Source organism: Palaemon carinicauda, chromosome 31, assembly GCF_036898095.1.
Source record: "Palaemon carinicauda isolate YSFRI2023 chromosome 31, ASM3689809v2, whole genome shotgun sequence".
Classification (NCBI taxonomy): Eukaryota; Metazoa; Arthropoda; class Malacostraca; order Decapoda; family Palaemonidae; genus Palaemon; species Palaemon carinicauda.
The window spans coordinates 70,043,064-70,070,493 of record NC_090755.1 but is presented as its reverse complement, the minus strand read 5'-3'; the positions used below and the strand labels follow the sequence as shown (position 1 = coordinate 70,070,493).

General features: G+C 35.2%; 1 protein-coding gene across 8 annotated transcripts in view; it reads right to left on the bottom strand.

The window, feature by feature from the left end:
- The window catches only part of LOC137624514 (neuronal acetylcholine receptor subunit alpha-7-like), a 290,907-nt gene that overhangs the window by 245,929 nt on the left and 17,548 nt on the right, over positions 1 to 27,430 (bottom strand). For all 8 annotated transcript variants that reach the window (XM_068355352.1, XM_068355354.1, XM_068355353.1 and 5 more), the window contains exon 2: positions 18,581 to 18,720. In XM_068355352.1, coding sequence (XP_068211453.1) covers positions 18,581 to 18,720 — 140 coding nt within the window. The remainder of the gene's footprint in view (positions 1 to 18,580; positions 18,721 to 27,430) is intronic.

Sequence of the window (27,430 nt, the reverse complement as noted above, 5' to 3'; positions counted from 1 at the left end):
ACAGCTCCCGCGCAATAAATTCAAGAAGCAATGGCTTAGAATCGCAGACGACAGTCGATATATTTCTTAACCCCAACAAATATGAAGACAATAACAACATAGTGACCATTTTGCGGGGATATCTTCACGCAGATCTTGCGGGAAAACTTATCAGTGAGATTTATTACAATCATTAAGATGATTGAGTGTGGATACTAGGGTTTTTCCTTTAAATAATACATTAGTGTAAAATATATAAGCTTAATTCTTTGGTCTCTTGGTAACTCGAGATTTAATCATTTTTTTTTATTTATTTTTTTTTTTTTTAAATAAATCACTTTAAAAGAGTATTCTGTTTAAATCGACGAGCTATCATTCTCAACTTCAGTGCGCTGGATAAAGAGGTTTGTTTTAAATCTCATCTAACAATAACAGAAGACCAAAAGCCTCAACAAGAACTGAGCAATACAATTCCTCATCCCCTACACCCCTCCATCCTGAAATAAGTCCCTTCTCACCACAAGTTCCATTTTTCTCATAGAATCTAATCAATTGTTGCAAATTACAAAACCCAGCTTTTGATATAAACAAGTTTTCATTATATCCACACAAATCTCCTTACACGGCAAACAGATAAACCATAAACTCAACCTCCTCAGAAAACATAATGATCTTTAGTTCAAATTAATTTGAGGAATGAAAATTTTTTCACCAATTGGTTAAATTTAGCAGCATTCAATGCCGATTTCAAAAAAACCCTAAATAAAGGTTTTAAGTATGTTCAACTATTTAAGATAAAGTCCTGCCTTGTAATTGTGAGCCCTTGTTGCTTGACCTTAGTTGCAAAGCTTTCCACGTAAAGTATTATTATTTAATAAAAACTAGTCAGATTTAAGGGAGATATTGTATTTATAAAATTGCACCACACCATATAAATCCAGAATCCAGGCTGTTTATCTGCATTATAAAGCATACCTAGCATACCTTGTTGGCTACATTTCTCTACAATGAGCACCCTTGTATACTGCCTACGACGTGCACTTTTAGTCTACTGTCTACAGGTCTACAATGTGTTCCCGTAGTCTCCTGTCTACAATGTGCACCTTGTTCTACTCATTACATTGACCTTCTTGGCTAATTTTCTACATTATGCACCTTGTACCTACGATGTATACTGTGACCTGTTTATATTGGACATTCTCATCACTACCTTTTGAAAGTTTAATGGTCATTCATGAATGGCAGACGCAAGGGACAGTGACAATACCCTAGCGACTGAACATATATACATATGATCAGCAACCAATGCCCTCCCCTCCCAAGCTAAGACCGAGAAGGGCCAGGCAATAGCTACAGGATCTCCCAAACCCTCCATAATTTGCTCACAAGAATGGTGAGGTTGCAGGCACTACAAGAAAATGTCGAACTTGAGTGGCTCTCGAACCCTAGTCTATCAGATCGCTAGGAAGGGACGTTTCCGATAATCTACCACAACTTTGTCTACATTGTGCATCCTAATCGTTATCTATTCTGTGAAACCTTGTTGTTTACATAGTGAACCATGGTATGGTCTACTCTATATCATGCACCCTGGGATACTGTCCTCAGTATGAACCTTGCCTAATGCCTATGGTGTGCACCACAGCAACCTATCTATATTGTGCATCCTGATTGGTTGTCTAAACTGTGAACTATAGTATGTTATTTATATTGTGAACCATGACATGGTCAACATTGAGCAACCTGGGCTATTGTCTGCAGTATGAAACATGGCCTGTCATCTACATGAACCCTAAACTGCTGTCTACAGTGTGCAACTCACCACCTGTCTACGTTGTGTATCCAGGCTGTTTTTTTTTAAAGGTAGCTCATGGTTAGAAAGGGCAAAAAGGAGGACAATGTCCAAGAGACCGACCATGTGTACACCAGAGCAGTGCCCAAACACCCTCTCTACCCAAGAACAAGGCCAGGGTTGCTGAGGGCGCGGCAGGTAAACCTATAAGCCCCCTCAAACCACCCTTCCCTAGCTCTTAAGATGTTCTCTTGAATCAACTGATCTTGATCAAGGATAGAACACCTGACTCACAATTGGGACACAAGCAAGTTTCCAATGCACTTCCACAACCCACTTTGCACTTTTCATATGAATGCTGTCTACTTTTACCACCTGTTTACATTGTGAAACATGCCAAGCACCCTAGAATGCTGTCTACATTGTACACCTTGGCATCCTGTCATCATTTTTCACTCTAGTCTACTAGCTACATACATTTACATTTTGCATGCTGGTATATCTACATTCCTTACACTCTGGTTTACTATTTACAATGTAGCTGGCATCAAGTTGCAAAGCCTCCAGAACCCATTACATAGCCACACCTGTTTTGCTTTAAGTCCTGAACCTTCATTCTGTATCCTGTACCCTGGTTTATTGTCGATGGGTTAATATTCCTTTTACTACATTTAGAATTAAGGAACTATGAGCATAGCTTGACAATTTATACATTTACACAAAGCAGGCTAATTTAACATAACTGCAATCTCATATAAATAGTATTGTGTGGCCTTATTACAAATTACGTATTTTCTTTATTCTTTACATAATCCCGTACTGTGCTTTATGTTACTAAACCTCATCTTACAGTTCTATTCGGGAACTTGAACATACAGTCTGAAATGCATATCCAATCATCAGCAACAACTGCTCCTCTACTTCGGCAGTATAAATGGTGAAACAACTTCTACAGTATAAAAATGGCATAGCTAAAATTACAACCATTTTTTTTATGTTACGAACATTGCTTAAGAATTAAAAAAAAAAATTTGTAAAGGTATTTTTGTAGGTTAGGCTAAAGAATGAGTTCCGGAAATAAAACTGAATCTACTTTTTTAAAATAGGAACATCTATCTAAAATACAATCGGTCACTTGTTATTCCTGAAAAACTAAATTCCATCTCCAAAACCTTGTGCAAATGGTCTTCTTAATAAATAAATAAAAACTTTTGCGATTTGATTTATCCCTATATTTACGTAAAAAAAAATAATAACTAAATAATAGTATTCATAAAAAATAACAAGACTATGCATTGTTTATCCGTATAACGTATATCGTATCTATCAAATTTCTTCAAAACTTTTGGTGTGACTTATCGAGCCATATAAAATCAAACTTATGTAAATATGATTTGTAAGATGTACTGTACAATAAAGTTTTCCTAAACATCAAAATATAAGACTTTTTTGGTTATATATCCTGGCCCCGAGTTAACACCTACTACTGAATAATGTTTATGTTAAAATTGAAAAAATAATTGAATCTTAAAAAAAAAACAAAAAAAAAAACCTTGGGAAAAAAAAAACTTGAAACCTAAACATCAAAATATAGGAATTTCTTGATTACTTATCACGGTTCCGTGTTAACACCAGGTACTGAATACCGTCATATGTTTATTAACAATTGAAAACAAAAGACTTGAAACTAAAAAAAAAAAAAAAAAAACCAAGCTTCATCGTTTCTTAACAATTAAAAAAGACTTGAAACTATACTTAAATATGCTTAAAACGAAACGACAAAATTCTTATAGTACCCCTTAACACCTTAGCAATACATTGAGTGCAGAGAAATGGATGTCGTGGTAATATAGGGAATATGAAAAATTCAAAATTTAAGTGTATCTGAGACACAAATATGCTGAAACATCCAGGACTTAAAATCTAGTTTATTCACGAAATTTGTGAAAAGTATGTGATTTTTTATTACAGCTTTGTCAAATTTTTGAATAAGAGGTATGCCCCCTCTCATGAAAATTTCTTTTTTTTTTTTACTGTGAATTCTTCAAGATAGGATACCGTGAAATAGATTTCATATTTGTTTGAAGAATTTTGTAGAATATAGTCGATCATAATCTTATTCCCTTCAAAAGAAAATCTATACCTAAAAATGGGGAAAAAAGGAACTAAAATGCAACTGAAGAATTGAGCATCTCAAGAAAGCACCCAAAGCACAAAAATCCCTCCACTATGAAGAATATTCCAGCATTCCATCCTTGGGGGGTGCAGGCGTTTTAAGAAGGAAAGATGAAACGTTTGAAATATGGCATCCGATATTACGACGACCGCCACGGACATATTTTCAAGGATTAAAATGACGCGCAAATATTCTCCACAACATCACCGGAATGGCGGCACTGAAAGAGAATATCCATCTACCTAACCCCTATCCGCCCCCCCCCCTTTTCCCTTCCCCTAACCCCCCAGTGTCGAAAATATGATTTTGGTCACTGCAGGCATTCTTCCTCTTCCGAGGGTTGGGAAGGTTGAAGTGGTGGAAATATGGCAACTTGTTATTGTTGAAATTTTCATGCACTCTGATGTTTATGAAGAGGGAGAGTATATTTGGGAAGAAATATTTCTTGCCTGTCTGTCTGTATAATATATATATATATATATATATATATATATATATATATATATATATGTATATATATATATATATATATATATATATATATATATATGTATATATATATATATATATATATATATATATATATGTGTGTGTGTGTGTGTGTGTGTGTATATATATATATATATATATATATATATATATGTATATATATGTATATATATGTGTATATGCTATATATATATATATATATATATATATATATATATATATATATATATATATGTGTGTGTGTGTGTATACATAAACGATCAAAATATTCTAAGGAAGGCCTTGAAGAAAAATAACGTTTATTTAGTTTATGAAATAAAGATGTTAATATAGTATTCCATAGGATACTAGTCTTGATTAAGAAAACTTGCAAATAAAATCAAAATAGTATTCCGGAAAAATAAGACAATACTTGCTCATTCACAATGAACCTTCGTAAATCAAAACTTGTTTGACATCGTTATCGCAACTTCGTGAGGTAGAATAAAAAAAGAAAGCATAATATTAAGAGAGGGATGGAGGTCCCCTGGCAACAACAACAGACCTGATTTCCCAACACATAGAGGGGCTCGCCGAAAACAGGAGGTGACAAAGAACTCCTAGGTTTAAAAGTGGAGGTGATGGAAGTGATCAAAATGATTGACGTACATTTTCTCTATAAAGGGGGACTCGTGCTTATCATAGGAAGAGGAGATAGCAGCGAACAATTTGAGTAACTGTCGCTGGTAATGTTCATAACAATATCTAAAAGTAAGAAGAATATATAGATGTTTCAAAAGACGTCCGCATCATCATTGTTTAGTTTTGGCAAGCCTCCTTCCGTCCCTCTTCGGTCCATCTGACGGACCCCAAAGATATTTATAAAGGTCCATCTGTCTCAGTTAAAGTGGACAGATCTTGAAAACCGTCTTTCTTCTGCGTCATTGCTTTTTGTTAATAGTTTACGTATATATTTTGAATGTTCACTTCATTTCATTTCAGTTTCCGAGCCAAGTTATTGAAGCCTGGTATCAAGAATACAGTTTATTTTTCACCTCCACCAACGAAGTTGGGAGGAGGTTATGTTTTCACTCGTTTGTCCGTTCGTTTGTGAACAACTTCCTGGCCACAATATTACTCATTGAGTAGTGAAACTTTCAGGGATTAATTGTTATGTCAAGACGTGGAAGCAATACAATTTTGAAAGTCCTAGGTCAAAGATCAAGGTGAAGGTCGAACAAAAGGACAACCAAATTAACCATAACCTTAACCACAAGTTCACACATGGTTGTGACACAGACTTCAAATACGCCTACGATATAAAATGATTCGGGGAAAGGCAGCCTTTTTTTCGAGAAATAACCTGTCTTGGCGGAGGTCTGCACTCACAGTGCTTTTCTAGTTTTTATATTTGTTGCATTTTCCTCCTCTAATTCTTCTTTAGTATATGGACCTGAGTGTGTTCAGTATTTGATTATTTTTCATATATTTGGCCAAGCAATGATGGTTTGGAGTTTGGAGGCCGTGTAACTGCGGGGGGGGGGACTTGGTAGTTGCACTATGAAGTAATCATTGGACGCAAAAAGGAAGGAGGAGGAAGGAAGCGGGAAAGAAGATAAAGTGCAACGATAAAAATGGTCTTAGCTACAAGGGGGAGGGGTTGGTGCAAACACTATTTGGCAATGCGTATAGTACACTATGTCAGGTGCACTACTTTTGATGGTTTATAATTATGTAAGTTTTAACATATTTTGCTTGTATCCTCTCTTGATGTCCCGTGATTTATAATACTCTTGCTTTAATAGACAGCCAAGAAAGCTCAGTGGTTGCTCTGTTAATAAAGGCCAGTTACTTTCGTATTAAATAACAAGGTCATTATAAATATTAACAGTAGTTACATCATTTTGATTACATACTTATTGCCGTTTTGACACTATTTCGATCTTAACTTTTATAGGCCTCTTTTTCACCCTGTTAATCCTCCAACCCTTATGTCCCTAAATACGTTGACTACTCTGGATAGAATAGGCCTACATTATTGTTTGCAAAACACGAAATACCATGTTTGCAAAAAACTCACTTTTAATTATTCAATCTAAAAAAAAATGCGATAGTATCTATAAGAAATCAGTATTTGAAAATTGCCTTTTAGTAAGCTCCTTATCAAAGTTTCTCGGATTTAAAATTCAATCTGTGCCTCTTTACAGTTTTCTATTTCTACTAAAAAAATTCTTTCAGCTAGGCAGCTCATTAGCTATTCAAATCAATTACCTTCAACGCCTACAGTCCTAAATTATTGCTACAATCAAGTAAATTAGGTTTAATCAGCACATTTAATAATTATAGATATCAGATAGTCCTTCGCCAAAGAGAATAAAAATGTCGGTGGGGTGACTTCTTCTTAAGGTTGGCTCATTTTCTTATAAATCTATAACACTCCGATGAGTAAAATAGATATTTATTGGTTTATACAAAGGACACGACAACGTTAACAGTCATCAACGCCATATAAATGTAAACTTTGAATGGCAATGCATACATTAAGCAGCATAAGTATACATAGGAATATCGTGTAGTTGGATTCAGAAGTACCCTCAATTATACTTTCTCAAAGCTTAATAATACCAGAAGGAGACTTGATGTTGTCTCAAAGACGAGGGCATTGTAAATATTCGGAAAAATAAAACCTGAAGAAAAGAATTCTTTAAAATAAGGAAACCGGAAGTACACACCAAATAATAAAACAAGACCCCTTAACAGGCGTTACTTTAATTCCTCTCCAAATAGTGAAGCCATTTCCACTTCCTTTATAAATCTCGAGACCAGTGACTTAAATCCTTGAGGTGATATCATATATCTCGTATAGTACTTTATCACTACAGCTCCCGCGCAATAAATTCAAGAAGCAATGGCTTAGAATCGCAGACGACAGTCGATATATTTCTTAACCCCAACAAATATGAAGACTATAACAACATAGTGACCATTTTGCGGGGATATCTTTACGCAGATCTTGCGGGAAAAACTTATCAGTGAGATTTATTACAATCATTAAGATGATTGAGTGTGGATACTAGGGTTTTTCCTTTAAATAATACATTAGTGTAAAATATATAAGCTTAATTCTTTGGACTCGTGGTAACTTAAGATTTAATCGTTGTTTTTTTTTTTTTTTTTTTTTTTTTTTTTTTTTTTTTTTTTTTTTTTTTTTTTTAAGAAATCATCTTAAAAGAGAATTCTGTTTAAATTGACGAGCTATCATTCTCAACTTCAGTTAGCTGGATAAAGAGGTTTGTTTTAAATCTCATCTAACAGTAACAGACTAAGACCAAAAGCCTCAACAAGGACTGAGCAATACAATTCCTCATCCCTCACAACCCTCCATCCTGAAAGAAGTCCCTTCTCACCACAAGTTCCATTTCTCTCATAGAATCTAATCAATTGTTGCAAATTACGAAACCCAGCTTTTGATATAAACAAGTTTTCATTATATCCACACAAATCTTTACAGATAAACCATAAACTCAACCTCCTCAGCAAACATAATGATCTCTAGCTCAAATTAATTTGAGGAATGAAAAATTTTTCACCAATTGGTTAAATTTAGCAGCATTCTATGTCGATTTAAAAAAACCCAAATAAAGGTCTTACGTTTGTTCAACTATTTAAGATAAAGTCCTGCCTTGTAATTGTGAGCCCTTGTTGCTTGACCTTAGTTGCAAAGCTTTCCACGTAAAGTATTATTATTTAATAAAAAAATAGTAAGATTTACGAGAGATATTGTATTTATCAATTTGCACCACACCATATAAATCCCGAATCCAGGCTGTTTGTCTGCATTATAAAGCATACCTTGTTGGCTACATTAGTCTACAATGAGCACCCTTGTATACTGCCTACGACAAGCACTTTTAGTCTACTGTCTACAGGTCTACAATGTGTCCCCGTTGTCTCCTGTCTATAATGTGCACCTTGTTCTACTCATTACATTGTCCTTATGGCTAATTTTCTACATTATGCACCTTATACCTACGATGTACGCTGTGACCTGTTTATATTGGACATTCTCATCACTACCTTTTGAAAGTTTAATGGTCATTCATGAATGGCAGACGCAAGGGACAGTGACAATACCCTAGCGACTGACCATATATACATATGATCAGCAACCAAGGCCCTCTCCTCCCAAGCTAAGACCAAGAAGGGCCAGGCAATGGCTACAGGCTCTCCCAAACCCTCCATCATTAGCTCACAAGAATGGTGAGGTTGCAGGCACTTCAAGAAAATGTCGAACTTGAGTGGCTCTCGAACACCAGTCTATCAGATCGCTAGGAAGGGATGTTTCCGATAATCTACCACAACCTTGTCTACATTGTGCATCCTACTCGTTATCTATTCTGTGAAACCTTGTTGTTTACATAGTGAACCATGGTATGGACTACTCTATATTATGCACCCTGGGATACTGTCCTCAGTATGAACCCTTGCCTAATGCCTATGGTGTGCACCACAGCAACCTATCTATATTGTGCTTCCTGGTTGGTTGTATAAACTGTGAACCATAGTATGTTATCTATATTGTGAACCATGGCATGGTCAACATTGGGCAACCTCGGTTACTGTCTGCAGTATGAAACATGGTCTGTAATCCACAATATGAACCCTAAACTGCTGTCTACATTGTGCACCTAACATGTTGTCTACAGTTTGCAACTAACCACCTGTGTACATTGTGTACCCAGGCTGTTTTTTTAAAGGTTGCTCATGATTAGAAAAGGCAAAAAGGAGGACAATGCCCAAGAGACCGACCATGTGTACACGAGAGCAGTGCCCAAATACTCTCTCTACCCAAGAGCAAGGCCATGGTTGCTAAGGGCGCGGCAGGTAAACCTATAAGCCCCCTCAAACCACCCTTCCCTAGCTCCTAAGATGCTCTCTTGAATCAACTGATCTTGATCAAGGATCGAACACCTGACTCACAATTGGGAGACAAGCAAGTTTCCAATGCACTTCCACAACTCATTTTGCACTTTTCATATGAATGCTGTCTACATTGCGAAACATGACAAGCACCCTAGACTGCTGTCTACATTGTACACCTTGGCATCCTGTCATGATTTTGCACTCTAGTCTACTAGCTACATACATTTACATTTTGCATGCTGGTATATCTACATTCCTTACACTCTGGTTTACTATTTACACTGTAGCTGGCATCAAGTAGCAAAGCTTCCAGAAAATTACATAGCCACACCTGTTTTGCTCTAAGTCCTGCACCTTCATTCTGTATCCTGTACCCTGGTTTATTGCCGATGGGTCAATAGTCCTTTACTACATTTAGAATTAAGGAGCTATGAGCATAGCTTGACAATTTATACATTTATACAAAGCAGGCTAAATTAACATGACTGCAATCTCATATAAATTGTATTGTGTGACCTTATTACAAATTACGTATTTTCTTTCTTTTTTACATAATCCCGTACTGTGCTCTATGTTACTAAACCTCACCTTAGAGTCATATTCGGGAACTTAAACATACAGTCTGAAATGCATATCCAATCATCAGCAACAACTGCTCCTCTACTTCGGCAGTATAAATGGTGAAACAACTTCTACAGTATAAAAATGGCATAGCTAAAATTACAACTATTTTTTTATATTACGAACATTGCTTAAGAATTATAAAACAAATTAATTTTGAAATTTTGTAAAGGTATTTTTTGTAGGTTAGGCTAAAGAAGGAGTTCCGGAAATAAAACTGAATCTACTTTTTAAAATAGGAACATCTATCTGAAATACAATCGGTCACTTGTTATTTCTGAAAAACTAAATTCCATCTCCGAAACCTTGTGCAAATGGTCTTCCTAATAAATAAATAAAAACTTTTGCGATTTGATTTATCCCTATATTTACGTAAAAAAAAAGAATAACTAAACAATGTTATTCATCAAAAATAAAAGCTTATGCATTGTTTATCCCTATAACGTTTGTCGTATCTATCAAATTTCTTCAAAACTTTTGGTGTGACTTATCGAGCCATATAAAATCAAACTTATGTAAATATGATTTGTAAGATGTACAATAAAGTTTTCCTAAACATCAAAATATTAGAATTTTTTGGTTATATATCCTTGCCCCGTGTTAACACCTGCTACTGAATAATGTTTATTAACAATTGAAAAAATACTTGAATTTTAAAAAAAAAAAAACCTTGGAAGTAAAAAAAAAAAAAACTTGAAACCTAAACATCAAAATATAGGAATTTCTTGATTACTTATCACGGTTCCGTGTTAACACCTGGTACTGCATACCGTAATATGTTTATTAACAATTGAAAACAAAAGACTTGAAACTAAAAAAAAAAAAACGAAGCTTTGTCGTTTCTTAACAATTAAAAAAAAATTGAAACTATACTTAAATATGCTTAAACCGAAACGACAAAATTCTTATAGTACCCCTTACCACCTTAGCAATACATTGAGTTCAGAGAAATGGATGTCGTGGTAATATAGGGAATATGAAAAATTCAAAATTAAAGTGTATCTGAGACACAAATATGCTGAAACATCCAGGACTTAAAATCTAGTTTATTCACGAAATTTGTGAAAAGTATGTGATTTTTTATTACAGCATTGTCAAATTTTTGAATAAGAGGTATGCCCCCTCTCATGACAATTTCTTTTTTTTTTTTTATTAAGAATTCTTCAAGACAGGATACCATGAAATAGATTTCATATTTATTTGAAGAATTTTGTAGAATATCGTCAATCAAAATCTTATTCCCTTCAAAAGAAAATCTATACCTAAAAATGGGGAAAAAGGGAACTAAAATGCAACTGAAGAATTGAGCATCTCAAGAAAGCACCCAAAGCACAAAAACCCCTCCACTATGAAGAATATTCCAGCATTCCATCCTTGGGGGGTGCAGGCGTTTTAAGAAGAAAAGATGAAACGTTTGAAATATGGCATCCGATATTACGACGACCGCCACGGACATATTTTCAAGGATTAAAATGACGCGCACATATTCTCCACAACATCACCGGAATGGCGGCACTGAAAGAGAATATCCATCTACCCAACCCTCTCCCCTTCCCCTTACCCCCCCCCCCCCTAACCCCCCAGTGTCGAAAATATGATTTTGGTCACTGCAGGCATTCCTCCTCTTCCGAGGGTTGGGAAGGTTGAAGTGGTGGAAATATGGCAACTTGTTATTGTTGGAATTTTCATGCACTCTGATGTTTATGAAGAGGAAGAGTATATTTGGGAAGAAATATTTCTTGTCTGTCTGTCTGTTTGTATATATATATATATATATATATATATATATATATATATATATATATATATATATATATATTCCTGTCGAATTCAGAAATCTGTTCATAGACTTGAAATATGTGTGTGTGTGTGTGTGTGTGTGTGTGTGTGTGTGTGTGTGTGTGTGTGTATACATAAACGATCAAAATATTCTAAGGAAGGTCTTGAAGAAAATAACGTTTATTTAGTTTATGAAATAAAGATGTTAATATAGTATTCCATAAGATGGCAGTCTTGATTACGAAAACTTGCAAATAAAATAAAAATACTTATTATTCCGGAAAATAGCGAATACTTGCTCATTCACAAGGAACCTTCGTAAATCAAAACTTGTTTGACATCATTACCGCAACTTCGTGAGGTAGAATAAAAAAACAAAGCATAATATTAAGAGAGGGATGGAGGTCCCCTGGCAACAACAACAGACCTGATTTCCCAACACATAGAGGGGCTCGCCGAAAACAGGAGGTGACAAAGAGCTCCTAGGTTTAAAAGTGGAGGTGATGGAAGTGATCAAAATTATTGACGTACATTTTCTCTATAAAGGGGGACTCGTGCTTATCATAGGAAGAGAAGGAGATAGCAGAGAACAATTTGATTAACTGTCGCAGGTAATGTTTATAACAATATCTAGAAAGTAAGAAGAATATAGATGTTTCAAAAGACGTCCGCATCATCATTGTTCAGTTTTGGCAAGCCTCCTTCCGTTCCTCTTCGGTCCATCTGACGGACCCCCAAGATATCTATAAAGGTCCATCTGTCTCAGTTAAGGTGGACAGATCTTGAAAACCGCCTTTCTTCTGCGTCATTGCTTTTTGTTAATAGTTTACGTATATATTTTGAATGTTCACTTCATTTCACTTTGGATTCCGTGCCAAGTTATTGAAGCCTGGTATTAAGAATAGTTTATTTTTCACCACCACCAACAAAGTTGGGAGGAGGTTATATTTTCACCCGTTTGTCCGTTTGTTTGTGAACAACTTCTTGGCCACAATTTTACTCACAGAGTAGTGAAACTTTCAGGGATTAATTGCTATGTCGAGACGTGGAAGCGATTCAATTTTGAAAGTCCTAGGTCAAAGATCAAGGTGAAGGTCGAACAAAAGGACGACCGAATTAATTGTAACCTTAACCACAATTTCGCACAAGGTTGTGACACAGACTTCCAATACGCCTAAGACATCAATTAATTCGGGGAAAATCAGCCTTTTTTTTCGAGAAATAACCTGTCTTGGCGGAGGTCTGCACTCAGTGCTTTTCTAGTTTTTATATTTGTTGCATTTTCCTCCTCTAATTCTTCTTTAATATATGGACCTGAGTGTGTTTAGTATTCGATTTTTTTTTTCATATATTTGGCCAAGCAATGATGGCTTGGAGTTTGGAGGCTGTGTATTTTTCACCACCACCAACAAAGTTGGGAGGAGGTTATATTTTCACCCGTTTGTCCGTTTGTTTGTGAACAACTTCTTGGCCACAATTTTACTCACAGAGTAGTGAAACTTTCAGGGATTAATTGCTATGTCGAGACGTGGAAGCGATTCAATTTTGAAAGTCCTAGGTCAAAGATCAAGGTGAAGGTCGAACAAAAGGACGACCGAATTAATTGTAACCTTAACCACAATTTCGCACAAGGTTGTGACACAGACTTCCAATACGCCTAAGACATCAATTAATTCGGGGAAAAATCAGCCTTTTTTTCGAGAAATAACCTGTCTTGGCGGAGGTCTGCACTCAGTGCTTTTCTAGTTTTTATATTTGTTGCATTTTCCTCCTCTAATTCTTCTTTAATATATGGACCTGAGTGTGTCTAGTATTCGATTTTTTTTCATATATTTGGCCAAGCAATGATGGCTTGGAGTTTGGAGGCTGTGTAACTGCGGGGAGGGGGGGGGGGAAACTTGGCCGTTGCACTATGAAGTAATCATTGGACGCCAAAAGGAAGGAGGAGGAAGGAAGCGGGAAAGAAGGTAAAGTGCAACGATAAAAATGGTCTTAGCTACAGGAGGGGGGGAGGGGTTGTTGTAAAAACTATTTGGCAATGCGTACAGTACACTACGTCAGGTGCACTACTTTTCATGGTTTATAATTATGTAAGTTTTAACATATTTTGCTTGTATCCTCTCGATGTCCCGTGATTTATAACACTCTTGCTTTAATAGACAGCCAAGGAGGCTCAGTGGTTGCTCTGTTAATAAAGCCTAGTTACTTTCGTACTAAATAACAAAGTAATCATAAATATTAACAGTAGTTACATCATTTTGATTACTTACTTATTGCCCTTTTTGTCACTATTTCAATCCTAACTTTAAAAAGCCTCTTTTTCACCCCGTTAATCATCCAACCCTTATATCTTTAAATACGTTGACTACTCTGGATAGAATAGGCCAACATTATTGTTTGCAAAACACGAAATACCATGTTTGCAAAAAACTCACTTTTAATTATTCAATCTAAAAAAAAATGTGATAGTATCTATAAGAAATCAGTATTTGAAAATTTGATTTTTAGTAAGCTCCTTATCAAAGTTTCTCGGATTTAAAATTCAATCTGTGCCTCTTTACAGTTTTCTATTTCTACTTAAAAAATTCTTTCAGCTAGACAGTTCATTAGCTATTCAAGTCAATTACCTTCAACGCCTACAGTCCTACATTATTGCTACAATCAAGTAAATTTGGTTTAATCGTCACATTTAATAATTATAGATTTCAGATAGTCCTTCGACAAAAAGAATAAAAATGTCGGTGGGGTGACTTCTTATTAAGGTTGGCTCATTTTCTTGTAAATCTATAACACACCGTTGAGTAAAATAGATATTTATTGGTTTATACAAATAACACGACGTCATCAACGCCATATAAATGTAAACTTAGAATGACAATGCATACATTAAGCAGCGTAAGTATACATAGGAATATCGTGTAGTTGGATTCAGAAGTACCCTCAATTATACTTTCTCAAAGCTTACTAATACCATAAGGAGACTTAAAGTTGTCTCAAAGACGAGAGCAGTGTAAATATTCGGAAAAAATAAAACCCGAAGAAAATCATTCTTTGAAACAAGGAAACCGGAAGTACACACCAAATAATAAAACAAGACACCTCAACGGGCGTTACTTTAATTCCTCTCCAAATAGTGAAGCCATTTCCACTTCCTTTATAAATCTCGAGACCAGCGACTTAAATCCTTGAGGTGATATCATATATCTCGTATAGTACTTTATCACTACAGCTCCCGCGCAATAAATTCAAGAAGCAATGGCTTAGAATCGCAGACGACAGTCGATATATTTCTTAACCCCAACAAATATGAAGACTATAACAACATAGTGACCATTTTGCGGGGATATCTTTACGCAGATCTTGCGGGAAAAACTTATCAGTGAGATTTATTACAATCATTAAGATGATTGAGTGTGGATACTAGGGTTTTTCCTTTAAATAATACATTAGTGTAAAATATATAAGCTTAATTCTTTGGACTCTTGGTAACTCGAGATTTAATTTTTTTTTTCCTTTTTTTAAATAAATCATCTTGAAAGAGTATTCTGGTTAAATCGACGAGCTATCATTCTCAACTTCAGTGCGCTGGATAAAGAGGTTTGTTTTAAATCTCATCTAACAGTAACAGACTAAGACCAAAAGCCTCAACAAGGACTGAGCAATACAATTCCTCATCCCCCACACCCCTCCATCTTGAAATAAGTCCCTTCTCACCACAAGTTCTATTTCTCTCATAGAATCTAATCAATTGTTGCAAATTACGAAACCCAGCTTTTGATATAAACAAGTTTTCATTATATCCACACAAATCTTCTTACACAACAGATAAACCATAAACTCAACCTCCTCAGCAAACATAATGATCTTTAGTTCAAATTAATTTGAGAAATGAAAAAAATTTCACAAATTGATTAAATTTAGCAGCATTCAAAGTCGATTTCAAAAAAACCCTAAATAAAGGTCTTAAGTATATTCAACTATTTAAGATAAAGTCCTGCCTTGTAATTGTGAGCCCTTGTTGCTTGACCTTAGTTGCAAAGCTTTCCACGTAAAGTATTATTATTTAATAAAAACTAGTCAGATTTACGGGAGATATTGTATTTATCAATTTGCACCACACCATATAAATCCCGAATCCAGGCTGTTTGTCTGCAGTATAAAGCATACCTTATTGGCTACATTTGTCTACAATGAGCACCCTTGTATACTGCCTACGACGTGCACTTTTAGTCTACTGTCTACAGGTCTACAATGTGTTCCCGTAGTCTCCTGTCTACAATGTGCACCTTGTTCTACTCATTACACTGTCCTTCTTGGCTAATTTTCTACATTATGCACCTTGTACCTACGATGTACACTGTGACCTGTTTATATTGGACATTCTCATCACTACCTTTTGAAAGTTTAATGGTTATTCATGAATGGCAGACGCAAGGGACAGTGACAATACCCTAGAGACTGTCCATATATACATATGACCAGCAACCAAAGCCCTCTCCTCCCAAGCTAAGACCGAGAAGAGCCAGGCAATGGCTACAGGCTCTCCCAAACCCTCCATCATTAGCTCAAAAGAATGGTAATGTTGCAGGCACTACAAGAAAATGTCGAACTTGAGTGGCTCTGGAACCCCAGTCTATCAGATCGCTAGGAAGGGACGTTTCCGATAATCTACCACAACCTTGTCTACATTGTGCATCCTAATCGTTATCTATTCTGTGAAACCTTGCTGTTTACAAAGTGAACCATGGTATGGTCTACTCTATATTATGCACCCTGGGATACTGTCCTCAGTATGAATTCTTGCCTAATGACTATGGTGAGCACCACAGCAACCTATCTATATTGTGTATCCTGGTTGGTTGTCTAAACTGTGAACCATAGTATGTGAACCATGGCATGGTCAACATTGAGCAACCTGGGCTACTGTCTGCAGTATGAAACATGGCCTGTCATCTACAACATGAACCCTAAACTGCTGTCTACATTGTGCACCTAACATGTTGTCTACAGTGTGCAACTCACCACCTGTCTGCATTGTGTACCCAGGCTGTTTCTTTTAAAGGTTGCTCATGGTTAGAAAAGGCAAAAAGGAGGACAATGTCCAAGAGACCGACCATGTGTACACGAGAGCAGTGCCCTAACACCCTCTCTACCCAAGAGCAAGGCCATGGTTGCTGAGGGCGCGGCGGGTAAACCTATAAACCCCCTCAAACCACCCTTCCCTAGCTCCTAAGATGCTCTCTTGAATCAACTGATCTTGATCAAAGCTCGAACACCTGACTCACAACTGGGACACAAGCAAGTTTCCAATGCACTTCCACTACCCATTTTGCACTTTTCATATGAATGCTGTCTACTTTTACCAGCTGTCTACATTGTGAAACATGCCAAGCACCCTAGAATGCTGTCTACATTGTACACCTTGGCATCCTGTCATCATTTTGCACTCTAGTCTACGAGCTCCATACACTTACATTTTGCATGCTGGTATAGCTACATTCCTTACACTCTGGTTTACTATTTACGCTGTAGCTGGCATCAAGTAGCAAAGCCTCCAGAACCCATTACATAGCCACACCTGTTTTCCTTTAAGTCCTGCACTTTCTGTATCCTGTACCCTGGTTTACTGTCGATGGCTTAATAGTCCTTTACTACATTTAGAATTAAGGAACTATGAGCATAGCTTGACAATTTATACATTTATACAAAGCAGGCTAAATTAACATGACTGCAATCTCATATAAATTGAATTGTGTGGCCTTATTACAAATTACGTATTTTCTTTATTTTTTACATAAGCCCGTACTGTGCTCTATGTTACTAAACCTCATCTTACAGTCATATTCGGGAACCTAAACATAGTCTGAAATGCATATCCAATCATCAGCAACAACTGCTCCTCTACTTCGGCAGCATAAATGGTGAAACAACTTCTACAGTATAAAAATGGCATAGCTAAAGTTACAACTATTTTTTTATATTACGAACATTGCTTAAGAATTAAAAAACAAATTGATTTTGAAATTTCGTAAAGGTATTTTTTGTAGGTTAGGCTAAAGAATGAGTTCCGGAAATAAAACTGAATCTACTTTTTAAAATAGGAACATCTATCTGAAATACAATCGATCACTTGTTATTCCTGAAAAACTAAATTCCATCTCAGAAACCTTGTGCAAATGGTCTTCCTGATAAATAAATAAAAACTTTTGCAATTTGATTTATCCCTATATTTACGTAAAAAAATGAATAACTAAACAGTAGTATTCATCAAAAATAAAAGCCAATGCATTTTTTATCCGTATAACGTTTGTCGTATCTATCAAATTTCTTCAAAACTTTTGGTGTCACTTATCGAGCCATATAAAATCAAACCTATGTAAATATGATTTGTAAGATGTACAATAAAGTTTTCCTAAACATCAAAATATAAGAATTTTTAGGTTATATATCCTGGTCCCGTGTTAACACCTGCTACTGAATAATGTTTATGTTAAAATTGAAAAAATACTTGAATCTTAAAAAAAAAAAAAAAAAAAAAAAAACTTGGGAAAAAAAAAGCTTGAAACCTAAACATCATAATATAGGAATTTCTTGATTAGTTATCACGGTTCCGTGATAACACCTGGTACTGAATACCGTAAAAAAAAAAAAAAAAAAAAACGAAGCTCCGTCGTTTCTTAACAATTAAAAAAACTTGAAGCTTCATCGTTTCTTAACAACTAAAAAAAAAAACTTGAAACTATACTTTAATATGCTCAAAACGAAACGACAAAATTCTTATAGTACCCCCAAACACCTTAGCAATACATTGAGTGCACAAAAAATGGAAAAAAAAAACTCACCACATTAATTATTTGCTGCAGCGTCAGACCCAACTTGACAATGATGACATCCGACTCGTTAGCGGTAGGTCTCTCCAACTTGTTATAACTCATGAGGAGGTCGTTCAATAATCGTCGTTCGTGTTGTCCAGGGATGCACCCTAAAAGGAAAACAAAAATACAGCGTTATTGCTCTCACCTTTTATCTTATTTGAGGAATGACATTTAGTAAAAGAAATCAATAAAACCTTAAAATTATTTTATATTTTACTTAACTTATTGCCAATACACGTATGAGGAATATTTTATTTTAATTTGATTCTATGTTTACATATGAATTTGTTCCAGAATTAAGGCTTAGGAGGCCATTCAGAGACCACGCGAGCTTCCACCTCTACGGTATTTAGTAAAATTCAGGGGTTGGACAGTTCAGATATGGACCTAAAATTTTGGACGCAGAGATGTAAATAGCATCTATACGTCGTATTACATTTGACAAATCATAAAGCTATGAAGGCAAGTAACAAATAGAATTTCTAATTTCTAAATCAATTCAATAGTACATAAAATGCATTGCTAAACAAAGTACTTTGATATAAATGGGCTACCGAGTGCAAGTTGTCTGTAGCTAGATAAATCGATAACTTATAAGTATTTATAAGAGGTTAGCAAAGTGTAACTTTCGTTTCCCGTGATTAAAAAATACACTACAGGTCATCTACACAATAGTATGTTGTATTTTGGTAAAGTGTAAAATAATTTTAGGGGCAACAAAAGAAGTTTTCATTGAAGGAACAAACCAAATAAATTTATTACTTTCATTTGTCAAAAGAAAATACGAGGGCACACGCTAAAAACACAATTCTGTTGGATGGTAGAATGAAATGATCAAATAGTTGCCTAATACAAAAAGCTCATAAAATATACAGAACGAGAACCAACTTGTAATTCAATGTCCGTCTTTAAGCCTGGATGGCAGTAAGACTCAAACATACAGTCACAATCCAAAATTGCTTCACCCCCTCGATGTAAAGGAAGTAGAAGCCAGCAGTGAAGAACTGGCCACCTATCGTACGCTAGTTCTCTCACTCTCTCTCGTCTTCTTTTTCTTCTACAAACGGAGGTCAAAGGAGATTTAGAAAGAATATCTGATAGTAGGAAGGAAAATGAGAGAGAGAGAGAGAGAGAGAGAGAGAGAGAGAGAGAGAGAGAGAGAGAGAGAGAGAGAGAGAGAGAGAGAGAGTTCTTTTTCTTCTACAAACGGAGGTCAAAGGAGATTTAGAAAGAATATCTGATAGAAGGAAGGAAAATGAGATATATATATATATATATATATATATATATATATATATATATATATATATATAGAGAGAGAGAGAGAGAGAGAGAGAGAGAGAGAGAGAGAGAGAGAGAGAGAGAGAGAAGAGAGTGAGTTCATACCATGAAGGCTGTGCAGAGTAGTGGTAATGTCCTTTACCTCTAGCCATGTCATATCAACCTTCGAACAGGGTTCTTTCCTTCTTTATTCCCATCCATGTGCTAATTGAAAGAGACATTTTACTGTAAATATACTTGCATATGTTTAGGATTACAACAACGATTTGTTAACGTTCTATGACATGTGACAGATTTTTGCTGGGTGCCAAGTCGTGGTGGTGGTATTGGTGGTTGTAGGCGTGAGGTTATGAACTGAAGGAAATATTTTTCTTTCCGTAGTGGTAAAACCTCCTTTCATTAGATCTTTAAAGATGTTGCCTAGGATTGATGGCCGTTAATTACTTATGGAGAGGAGTCTTGTTGCAACAGATAACTCTACGTTTTTTCGAGACAAAAACAAAGTCCAGCAAAACTCCTAAATCTATCTAATTAACATGTAATTAAAAACAGTAACATTTTAAAGTCAATTTACACCGATAAAAACCAGTCCAACAGTTATAAAACTCAACAACACTGCTGAAACCACCTATTCAACTAGTCAAGAATCCCAGACTGCATAAGTTATTACTGTAATTCATTTTTTTCGTCATATAAAACGAGATAATTCTAGGAAAATATCGAACAATACTCGGGTCGAAAACAAACTAACTGATAAATGGAACATTTCAGCTTCGTCGTTCATTACAGGAACAAATGAACGAAAACAACTCCCAAACAAACATTTTGGCACCGGAGGTAAACATCCACATTACGTTGGTCAGGGAAAAAATTACGAGCACTTAAGAGACCACTTTCAGGTACTAATGAGTGGGAATTACGACTTACTGAAGGGGAGATGGCCGGCCGGACGATGTCAGCCATCACATTACTGCTAACAGTTCAATTAACTTATTGACCAAAAACCATTAGCAGTCACTTGTTTAGCAATTGTTATGTTTCAGTAATACGCCTTTATGTCTTATCGTATTACAAACTTCTACCAACACAACGCAGTTTTATGCCATTGTAGCTCTAATTCTGAAATTGTTTGATCATGTAATCATCTCTCAGTTTCCCTCGCTGGCATTTCGCTACATTATTATACTTCTTGTAAAACTGGACAAAAAGTGTATTTTCAGTTGTAAAACTGCATAAAAAGTATATTTTCAGTTGTAAAACTGCACATAAAGTGTATTTTCAGTTGTAAAACTGCATAATAAGTATATTTTCAGTTGTATAAGGGCATGAAAAGTATATTTTCAGTTGTAAAACTGCATAAAATGTATATTTTGAGTTGCATAAAACTGCACAAACAGTATATTTTCAGATGTAAAACAGCACAAAAAGTATATTTTCAGTTTTATAAAACAGCACAAAATGTATATTTTCAGTTTTATAAAACAGCACAAAATGTATATTTTCAGTTTTATAAAACAGCACAAAATGTATATTTTCAGTTTTATAAAACAGCACAAAATGTATATTTTCAGTTGTATAAAACTGCACAAAATGTATATTTTCAGTTGTATAAAACAGCACAAAATGTATATTTTCAGTTTTATAAAACAGCACAAAAAGTATATTTTCAGTTGTATAAAACAGCACAAAATGTATATTTTCAGTTGTATAAAACAGCACAAAAAGTATATTTTCAGTTGTATAAAACTGCACAAAATGTATATTTTCAGTTGTATAAAACTGCACAAAAAGTATATTTTCAGTTGTATAAAACTGCACAAAAAGTATATTTTCAGTTGTATAAAACTGCACAAAAAGTATATTTTCAGTTGTATAAAACTGCACAAAAAGTATATTTTCAGTTGTATAAAACTGCACAAAAAGTATATTTTCAGTTGTATAAAACTGCACAAAATGTATATTTTCAGTTGTATAAAACTGCACAAAAAGTATATTTTCAGTTGTATAAAACTGCACAAAATGTATATTTTCAGTTGTATAAAACAGCACAAAATGTATATTTTCAGTTGTATAAAACTGCACAAAAAGTATATTTTCAGTTGTATAAGACTGCACAAAAAGTATATTTTCAGTTGTATAAAACTGCACAAAAAGTATATTTTAAGTTGTATAAGACTGCACAAAAAGTATATTTTCAGTTGTATAAAACTGCACAAAAAGTATATTTTCAGTTGTATAAAACTGCACAAAAAGTATATTTTCAGTTGTATAAAACTGCACAAAAAGTATATTTTCAGTTGTATAAAACAGCACAAAATGTATATTTTCAGTTGTATAAAACAGCACAAAATGTATATTTTCAGTTTTATAAAACAGCACAAAATGTATATTTTCAGTTGTATAAAACTGCACAAAATGTATATTTTCAGTTTTATAAAACAGCACAAAATGTATATTTTCAGTTTTATAAAACAGCACAAAAAGTATATTTTCAGTTGTATAAAACAGCACAAAAAGTATATTTTCAGTTGTATAAAACTGCACAAAAAGTATATTTTCAGTTGTATAAAACTGCACAAAATGTATATTTTCAGTTGTATAAAACTGCAAAAAAAGTATACTTTCAGTGTACTCAAATCACTACACCTTCCAACCCAGCCATCTCCCAACACAAGTTTCTCTGTAGATAAAGTAGTAAAATTCTTTTGTTTACTTCTCGTTGGACCCTTTGTTTGCACAACTCCCTCGCTACAAATTCCCGCATTTTCAGCATATGATATCGAACGAAATCCCAGAAAAGCAAATCAAAGTCGAATATAAGAATACAAACTGCAAAATAACGGAATACACAGGTAAAATCATAAATGGAAAAACTACTTTTTTGAATGCAGTTATTCTCTTTTAAACCTTTTGGTAGTTGGAATCTCTTCCTTAAAAAATATATCAGTATGTATACACATAAGCGTCATGTTAAAATACCTACGATATATACTAGGTAAATAGAGCGTTCTCACTAATTTCCCGGCTATGCTTGAGCTTAATAAAACACGTTATCTCACGAATAATAATTCGGTAGTATCCAAGCACAGGTGGCAGGGCGCTACATAATTACATGCACGTGTGCTGAAAGTTGCTGTGCCAGAACTGAGAATTTGCCAAAAATGAAACTCCAGGTACTTAATGCACCAAAGCAAAAATACATATCAAACAGTTATTCATAATTTCATTTAAGTATATTAACAATTACCGAGAGTAGAAACATGGTAATAATACAATAATCTTAAGAGATACTAAAAATAATTTCAGTTCTCAGACATTCCAAAGAGACATAAGCCAACATTACACTTTCTTGAGGACGACCTTAAAATGTTAATGCACTACAATAGTATCCTCTGGTAATATGAACTGCTTCCATATCACAAAATACTTCATAGAATAACGCAATGTCACTGGGAGTATTGATGTCAAATAAAGACTAATTAACATACTGAAGTGATAGGTGACAGACAGGACTAGTAGCCATTAGGCTAAGTTTATTTATTATTGAAGTAATTAAAGTAAGCATAGGTGAAATTCCGGCACTTGAAAATACTTTACTTGACAAGTGCTTTAAATTATTTGATTTTCTTAAGTATATTGAAGAGTAATATCCTAGTATTTGTATGTGGAGCTAAGCCTGATTGATAACAGCTAATTTTTACCACAAAATTTATCTAGAACCAAGTAATGGTTGAAAAAAAAAAGGAACTAATATATATTGAAGACACGGCCTTGATAAAACATGAATTATACAGTATATATATATATATATATATATATATATATATATATATATATATATATATATATATATATATATGTGTGTGTGTGTATATAATATATATATAATATACATATATATATATATATATATATATATATATATATATATATATATATATAATATATATATATATATATATATATATATATATAGGCCTATATATATATATATATATATATATATATATATATATATATATATATATATATATATATATATATATATATATATATATATATATATATATATAGATATAACATCTATACGTCATGTGTGTGTGTACAGGTGGCTTCGATAATTCTCAAATATTTCCCCGGAAGCTAAGGAGACGTCTGACATTTGTACAGTTGGCGTTAATAATTCCGGTACACTTCAATAGAAGCTAAGATGCTGTCTTACAGCTGTACGTTGTAGTATGCACCGCTATGTTTGGCAAAAGAGAAACTGCTTGTAAAACAAAGTTGCCGAGTTTGTAAACAAGTGATTAAAATAGTTTTAAATTATTTTACAAAGTGCTGTTATTGGCACTTCGTTAAATCAATAAAAATGCTTTAGATCACGTGTTCATAAGACAAAATAAAAAAAGCTAAAATAGCTAATCCATTGCCTCAAAAAAGAAAGAAAGAAGAAGGACCTATGTTTTCTTAAAATGCAGAGACGAGTCTCTAACAACCTCCCGCTTGTTTTGGCAGGAAGAAGTATACACCCTTTTAAGACTTGTTAACAGGTGTTCTCTTATGTTATACGTACACGTTGAAGATATCCTTTTGTGCCTTTGCAATCTTTGTATATTTCAGCCATGACCCTCAGATAAGTAAAGTTAGTGAATAACAGCATCATTTTATAACACTGCAAGATATAAAGATATGAAATAGGGGAAAAGGTTAGTAACACTGCAAGCATCTTAGGCCTGGCTCAGACAATGGTGCACAGTACCTGACAAAGACCGCATTTTTCAATACTATGCGTTTCTAAAAATGTTTCATCTTCTAAAATATGACATGTACCATCAATGTGAAGAGAAGCATAATTTACGAGGAAATGAAAAACGCATAATTAATCTGAATAGGGACGCAGATAAACGAATCAATTCCTATAAATCAAATGCCAATTAAAAAAAAGACCATTCCGTTTTTCAACAACTTACGTGAGATGTTAGAAAGTAACAACACAGGTAATTTCAAGCTAAAGCCATTGTTATGAGTAGTCCACTATGCCCTTATTCCCTAGGCCCTCAAAAACTTGCATGGTTATTTCCAAGTTTTTTAAACACAAAAGAAGCTACTGGTATATGGCTGTGCACAGTAGTCTTAGATTGTGTTAAGTGCCAGAACTGTGGTGGTTATTGTAAGTCAAGGGAAAAACATAAATTTGGAAGCAATTGGTATTTTTCCTAACAATACAAACCTGAAATTTTTACTATGGATATATTGTTCCGGCATAGCTGGAAACTAGCCATAACCTTTACATGAAGTAAACAACCCGCCGCTAGTTAGCAAGGGGTACACTAACCACCCCACTCGTACACTTGGCTAGTCTATTGTTTTGAGTGCAGGAAGGACTTCCTAGGAGGACAGGAGATTGCAGGCCAAGTATGAGTAAAGAGCTCAGGTTTGTGTGGTTAGAAAAAAATACAAATTACTCCCAAATTTGTCATTTGGCCCTATACAAATGCAAACCCTTCGTGCTTTGCTATGGAGACTCACTATCAGGTGGGTGGAAGTAAAAAAATCCAACTACCTGGGAACTTGACCTAGCGTACGACTCCGACCTCATGTAAGCACGAGAAGAGTACCCTTGACACCTTGTGAACCATCGGTAAAAACCTCATAAGTTAATGGCCTGAGCAATATTGGTAAATATGTGGAAACTTAAACACGTGACTTGACCAGGTAAGGATATTGGAGTAGGTAACACTCCTCTTACTTAGCCTAGACATTGCCCGACTCCCCATAAAAGGGAAGAAGGGGACATAAATATATAACATTTCAGGCTACACAACGGAAATGGTTATTACCTCCAGACGGAGGTAGGCCAGCTTGCAGAGTCCTCCAGATGCTTTTCCCCAAGAAAAGGAAAGATAAAGGAAGAATAACTGTGAATCTCTCTACTCATCCTACACTATCACCGGGTAACGTCTACTTTCAACCAACTGCTACTTCACCTGTAAGGGAGCAGAGGTATTATACACCACTTGTGCTGGAGAATGTATCCAGGCTTCTGTGAGTTACATCTTTCAAGTAGTGTGCCATGAAGGTGTTCTGATACTTCCAAACGTCCGTTTGTAGGACCTGTGCCAAAGATTAGTTTCTTCTAAGTGCTAAGGATGTACTAATACACCTAACATGGTGAACTCTGGATCTGCAATCTCTCTGGGAAGAGTCGGGATTAAATACCCGTTCTATGATCTGGCAAATCCAAGCTGAGATTGTGTTCAGTGACTCCTTTTGACCCTGCCAATGCTTACAAATAATCATTTGACGTGCAGGCGAGCTCCAGAAGTTCGTCTGAGATAGTGTTTCAACGTTTTTACAGGACACAGTAACAATTGATCAGGATCAAGGTACTGAACCTACTGTAGGGTCTGCTACAGCTGGATTCTGAAGCGAGAAGCTCAGGAAGGAAGTTGAGCATTACTTGCTCCCATTCCCTTTAAGGGGCTATATTGTAAGAAACATCATGAAACTCAATGCCTTTTTGGCAGAGGCCAGGGAAAGAAAGAAAAGTGTCTTGAGGGTCAAGTCTCAATCTGGGACTGACGTAGCAGTTTAGGGATTGTAGTACACTAATTACATTCCAAGGAAGTGGTCTAACTTCCAACTGGGGGCAGGTAAGCTAAAAACTCCATATGAGAAAGAGAAAATTACATCAGTGTGGAAATGTAAACTTTGTTCAGTCTAAAGTTGACTCAAGGTTGAGTGATTGCCTTTCACCGCCGAGACCGAGCAAATTTTTCCTCCCTGAGGTACAATAATAACTCTATTACGGGGATAGCAACATTGAAAGGAGCGAAATTCTTTCCACAACACTAACCACATTAGATAGCCCACTTCGCCTGATAGACGGCAATAGACTACTTAGGTATCCAAACAACATTTTTGCCACTACTTGCAAAAAGTATCTCTGAGATGAGATGCTGGATGTCTTCCAGGCATGAAGTCATAGACAAGCAACTGCCTTGTGGTATATCTCTGCATGAGGTTCTTTGAGCAAGTAATAATGGAGAGAAAGCTCTCTCGGTACCTCTGTGAGCAGAAGTAGAAGGTCTGGGTGCCACTCTGTTTGCTGCCACAGCAGAGCTATCAGATCAGAGGACTAATCGTGATTTATGACTATCACCAGATCGTGACAAAACGCGAGGCTTGGTGTAGAATGGTCTTTACTAAGTCTGCTAGAATCAGTCAATCTTCAAGGTAATGCAACAGACGAATACCGTTGGTGTGAGCCCAAGTTGAAACCAGAGTGAACATTCTCATGAACAATTGGGTTACTGTGGACAGGCCAAAGCACAGCACCTTGAACTGGTATATTTACTCATGAAGGATGAATCTTGGGTACTTTCCTCAACATTGGACGGATGAGGATTTGGAAGTACACATCTTTGAGATACTGTACAGTGTTATCATGAAGTCTCGGTCTGACAACCTGTCTTACCGTATCTGCCATCTTCATCTCGAACGGGGTTTATAGTTTGAACCCATTCAGGGCAGAAT